Here is a 6,000-nt window from a genome sequence, read left to right as displayed (position 1 = left end):
ATCTTTCCACTTTAAATAGGTTTAAAGCATAAAGCTGATGTAGTCAAAACATTATATTTCCGTTTTGCTTGTGTGGGCCTGCTTATTCTCAGAACATGCCAGACTAATGAGGACTTACTAGGTACATGAAGTTAGTAGGTGACCGAAGCTATGACTCAAGAGAGTGAAGTTATCTATCTGCTAACAGCCTGGAACCAATCCTGTCAGTTGTGGGAATTTCAATCTGTCATGAGATCACCAGGAAGTTGTTTCCTTCATTGTGACAGGGTCTCACAAGTCCCATGGAAGAGTTTTCGTGCAGAACCTGGTGCAAAGCACGTGCAACCACAAAGCCCGTGTCTGGAAAGATCAGGAGGGAGCCGTTTATGTTTATAATTTTCCCTTCTCCCTTCAGACAGCCATGTTCTTCCTTCTGTATGGGGGAAGCTTTGGACCAGGGCCTGACCATTAGGTGATCAGAGCACCTGGCTTGGTTTTCATACCTAGCTTAAGCAGATTTTCTTTCTTTGACTTGTTTTCTTACACAAATGGACCTGCTTCTTCCACATATGGGTTCTTCCCTCCTGTTTTAACACAGGCTGGTAAACATCAACGAATCGGGATCCTACAGTCCAAACGGACCCTGGAATCCAGCTCTCAGCCAACCACTGATGCAAGGAAGGTCCCTGAAAGACTGACAGTTTGCTTAAATCTTTCAGCGCAGAAATTTCCCAGTTACCACACTGCCCCTTTCATTGTGAGTAGCTTTTATTACTACTCATGTATAAATTCATAAAATGCAACATCTCCATGAAACTACCAGCTTTTCAGTAAAGAAATTACGTACAGGGTACTAGTATATTAATGGCCTAAAGCCATGCAACTCTACCTCCACGGTATGTTCGCTAAGTAGCAGCCAGAGAGTGTAATAACTTTTGTCATGTAACTTCTCCACCTGAAGACTTCCATTGTCCTCCTGCATCCTCAGGCTAAAAACCGCAGGTGGAATTTTCTTTCAGGCCCCCCTGGGGTACGAACAAGGCTTTCTCCTCAGCTTCATAGCTAGTCACATAGGCCTCTGATGTTCTTGAGATCTGCCTACACCCTTTGTGCATGGCTACTACCTCCCTCTGGAAAAGTCTTCTCCCAGATGCCTTTCACACATCCTTCACATCTTTTCAGATCTCTGCCCAGATGACACTTTTTCAGAGACACTTATTTATTTATTTATTTTTTAAACGATCTCTCTTCCTGCTTCATCATTCTCTTTCCTTTCTCCAATTTCCCGATTAATGCAAATCATAGTATTTATCACAAATGACTCAATTATGCCCTATACCCTAACATCATATAATACACTACCTGTGGGAATCATTACTGCCTTATGCATTAGTGCATATATATAATATCTAGACTACAGAGCCCATAATAGGTAGTCAATAAAATACCAGCTGAATGAAGATTCCTGTTGGTCATGACATCAGTGGACTGCCTAATCCTGTACTATGTAGTTGTTTCAGGAACATTTGGGTTTAGTCAGTGAACTTAACCTTTTGCTAAATTCTTTATTGAAATGAAAGCTATATTATGTCTTTGGGATTCTTCCTATAGGGAAAAAAATCGTATTCTTTCATTAGTGGGGAAATAAGGGAGGCAGCATCTGACTTCTTCTTAGAAAATTCCTTAAGGACCAGATAGACATTTTCCAAGTGCTTATTGGTCACATAATAAAAATTTATTTTACAATTTTGTCAAGCGTCAAGGTCAAATTCTTCTCTCTGCCTTTAATCAGACACACCCCCAACTCCAATGTTTTTCAAAGTTAGAGTAGCTTTCTTGTGTGTCTAGTCATCTCATCCCTCTTCTGGCTCTCTTTCCTTAAAGATAGTATGTTCCTCGAGGCCAGTTGTTTTCCTGGACCACATGCCCTCCACCTCTAGAGGATTCTTTCTATTTCTCAGAGTGGGCTCAGAGGCAATACTTCTAGGTAACAGAGCACCGTTATCTTCTCAATGAAGAGTGAACCAAAATCTCAGCAGTTCAGTGAGTACTTGCTGTTGGCCATCATAAGCCAGTTCTTGTAAAGCATCACTATATATCACTATACACCAATTACCTTGATGCTCAGAGTTTCTTGGTCTTCTTGTCCATCTACTTTTAGCTTGGATTTTATATCTTGCTTTCTACATTCTAATTCGATTGCGTGGATCTTGTTTCGTGTCTCAGTAAACTGAATTTGGACTATACTCTATTTTCCCTCCTAACTCCAAATATTTCATTCCGTAGGTCATCTGAAAAGAGGTTCCTTTCAGCTTTTCTCTCATGCAATGTTCTTGTTCAGAGACTCGCATGCTGCTCCCCATTGTCTTGTCTGCTTGTCTCCTTAAGCCTGTGAGAAGCCAGCAGATTTCAGATTCCTTGTGTATGGAAGACCCTTGGTGCCGTGTCTGCACCAATTTTCCCTCGTGTCATTTGCTTGGAATGTTTTCGTTATTTAAGATTGCCACCTGCTTTATCTTGATTCACATTTGATATAGTGAGACCAAAGCCACCATCTTCCCTAAGTACTTCTCCTTTGGCTGTGTATGGCTCCATTCCTGCCCAGACTATAGCATACAATTTAGCTCGGAGCCGGTGCTCTAGAGCCAGACAGCCTGGATTCATGGCCCAGTTCCACCTCTTATTAACTTCGTGAGGTTTAGCTACTTAAGCTCATTTTCACAGTCCATAAAATGGCAATGTAAATATTTGCCCACAGGTATGTTGTGATGCTTAAATAAAATGTTGTTAACACAAAGCACTTTGAACAGTTACTGCTCCCCCCCCCCCCATTCTACAATTGTCTGCCCAAGTTTGGAATAAAGTAAAGTAGTGGAATTATTTTTCAGGCTTGGTTATTACCATTCCATATAAACCTGGAAGACTTGTTTTTCTGGGTGGAGAAATGTTTTCTCTGCGTGAAGGTTTCATAATCACAATCAAGCAGGCCTATGAGGCCTGCCATTTAAAGTGGCTCCTCTCTTTTATCTATGCCATGCTTCCACCCTGGGAATGAGGACACGGAGCCAGCTGCTGAACATTCTCTTTGGTGTTCACACTGCTATGATTCCATGCCTATGGATGCCCAGGACTTGACATGGATATGCTTTGGATTTCATAATGTGGAGTCATTTTTACTTCCTTGGGATTTCAGCTAAGTTTTAAGCAGGTAAGCCAAAGAGAAAGAGGCATATGATGAAGTCAGCCATAGAACTAGAATCTAACATGTTTCCTGAGAAATAGAAAATACAGCTTGAAACTTGGCCAAAGCCACACTGGGAGGAGTAAACCTATATAGTGGAGAATAGTCTTAAAATTTTGTAAATGGGGAGAGAAATGAATTTTTGTTGTTGTTGTTGTTTTTTTTTTGTTTTTGTTTTTGTTTTTGTTTTTCCAGACAGGGTTTCTCTGTGTAGCTTTGCGCCTTTTCTGGAACTCACTTGGTAGCCCAGGCTGGCCTCGAACTCACAGAGATCCACCTGGCTCTGCCTCCCGAGTGCTGGGATTAAAGGCATGAGAAATGAATTTTTTTAACCGAAGCTCAAAGATAAAGGCGAAGTTGCTTATTTGGAAAGGAAACTGTTAAGCAAAGGAGTAAATTTTTGTGAGCATTCTCTTGAAATTAAAGGAAAGAATGGGGTTGGGTAGTGGTGGCACATGCCTTTAATCCCAGTACTCGGGAGGCAGAGACAGGCCAGCCTGTCTACAGAGTGAGTTCCAGGACAGCCAGAGCTACACAGAAAAACTCTGTCTCAAAAAACAAACGAAGGAAAACAAAAACAGAGAAAGGCTGGATAACTTACTGATAGAATTGTCAGGAACAGATATAAGTTCTAATATATCTCCCATGGTTTCTAATTCTAGCCCCTTTTCTGTTACTGTCAAATCATAGCAACCCACAGTGTATCTTTAACAGCTTTTAAGGAACATATTAACTGAATGTCCAAGTTTTGATTTGGCCATAAAATGTTAGCAGAGCTAAGGTTTTCTAGGATTAATGAATAACATGTCTTTATTTAGTTTACTTAGAAAAAATCATCCTAAAAATTCTGTTTACATATCTGTCCTCTCCAGGATTAACTTCATATTGGTTCGGCAGCTTGTTTACTGTTCTCTTCTGTTTCTTCTGCCTTTTTTTTTTTTGTCTTCCCTTCTCAGTGCCCAACCCAAGTTCAAAGGCTGATGAGAGAGAAAAACTCATGAAGAGATTTTACTCTAGGGAAAGTTGCTCAGTGGATGGGATCTTGGTGCACGGGGAAAGATGTCAAGCTCCTCCTGGCTCCTTCTCAGCCTTGTTGCTGTAACTACTGCTCAGTCCATCATCGAGGAACAGGCCAAGACATTTTTAGACAAGTTTAACCAGGAAGCTGAAGACCTGTCTTATCAAAGTGCACTTGCTTCTTGGAATTATAACACCAATATTACTGAGGAGAATGTCCAAAAGATGGTAAGTTCTTGAGGCTGCCTAGGGGGTATTGATTGTTTATTAAAGACTAGAATGACAGCCTATAAAACTAGATAGGTAAATCATAGAAATCTCTGAAGTGGGAGGTTAAATGATTGCTTCTGTAGCTCTGATCCTAGTATTCCAGACGACTAAATTCAATTGACCTTGGAATTCATTTGGAAAATTGTTATGAATGAACTCTCTGCCCAGATTCCAGAGGCGATTCCAGAGACGAGTGAAAAATGTTTGATAAAGTTACCATCACTATTCTGATTATACTTGGCATGCAAAGCGTTCATGGAAATGTTGTAAGTTAGTGAGTCAATAATTTTCTTTAGCCCAGAATGCCAACAGGACTATCTGAGGGCTACAAATGACATATTAACTGAGAAATGCAAGTGAAGCTTTACTGAAGGCAGCAGCTCAGTAATTAAGGTAACCATGGCTTAGGTGAAACTGGACTTGGGAATTCCTTCTTTCATTGTTACAGAGTGCTGAGGAATTTCCAAAGGTCACAGAAGAAAAGCTATAATTAAACCAGTCCTGAAAACTCTCAGCCTACTCTGGGAAAGCAGCAGATTTTGCTTGACAAGTACAAGAACTTGGAATTATTTTTTTCTCACGGATCCTGAAGTGCCTTTTAAGTATATTTAAGTGGTGGAAAACTGAGCAACTAGTTAAGAGAAGACTTTCGTGTCTCCCCCGCCGCCCACCCCCCAGCAATGCTTTCCTTCAAAACTGTAGCTTAGAAGCCTCATTTCTTCAAATGCTCTGGGTGTTGTGTATTTAAATTACTGCCATTCATAGGACAGAGTGAACCTGAGAATTTCTGCCTCCTTTGAAATCCTAAGAATTTTTTTCTATTTTTCCAAAGTTCAAGAAAATCAAGGAGTTTTTGGACAATTTAATGTTGCTAAATGAGTTGCTTTTATCTCACATTTTGGTCTTACCTACATTCTCTTTAGTGTAACTTTTTTCTCAATTTTTATTTGAGTTTTGTTGGAGGTGACCAAAGTGTACTGTAGATATTCTCAGCTGAATGGTTCATGGTGAAACATCATGCTTGAAAGCTAGCTAGCCTTGAGCTAGACTACTGACCTCCAAATCCTGGCCCCATCACTTTTTAGTTGGGTGGATTTGAGTTACTTAATTAGACAGTCTGGCTCTTAGTTACTTTTTATGTTAAGATTTATTTTTTATTATTTTAAAAGCATGCATGTAGGTGCAGGTGCCCACAGAGGTTAGAGATATTGGATACCCCAGGAGCTGAAATTATGCCACCAAGCATAGATACTGGGAACCAAATTTGCATTCTCTGCAAGGAAAGTACACACTCTTAACCACTGAGCCATCTTTCCCGCCCAAGTCTTAATTTATTCACCTGTGAAAAAAATAAATAGTACTCATATTTGCTTCATCAGGTATACAAAAACCCCAGAAGAATGCTTGATGCTGGTGGGCTGTTATTAGTGTAAGAGGGAGTTAGGGTCTTTGAAGACATACATAATAGTTCTTTTGAGGGCCTACATATGCAG

At 40.3% G+C, this 6,000-nt stretch overlaps 1 protein-coding gene across 1 annotated transcript in view; it reads left to right on the top strand.

Annotated features, from left to right (window-relative positions):
• Positions 1–4,235: 4,235 nt before the first annotated feature.
• The window catches only part of Ace2 (angiotensin converting enzyme 2), a 49,795-nt gene continuing 48,030 nt past the window's right edge, over positions 4,236–6,000 (top strand). The window contains exon 1 of the mRNA XM_059250698.1: positions 4,236–4,465. Coding sequence (XP_059106681.1) covers positions 4,280–4,465 — 186 coding nt within the window. The 5' untranslated portion in view covers positions 4,236–4,279. The remainder of the gene's footprint in view (positions 4,466–6,000) is intronic.

The sequence above is a fragment of the Peromyscus eremicus genome, chromosome X (assembly GCF_949786415.1).
Source record: "Peromyscus eremicus chromosome X, PerEre_H2_v1, whole genome shotgun sequence".
In the NCBI taxonomy this organism is placed as follows: Eukaryota; Metazoa; Chordata; class Mammalia; order Rodentia; family Cricetidae; genus Peromyscus; species Peromyscus eremicus.
Note: the sequence above shows the minus strand (reverse complement) of the source record. Positions and strands in the feature narration are given on the sequence as shown.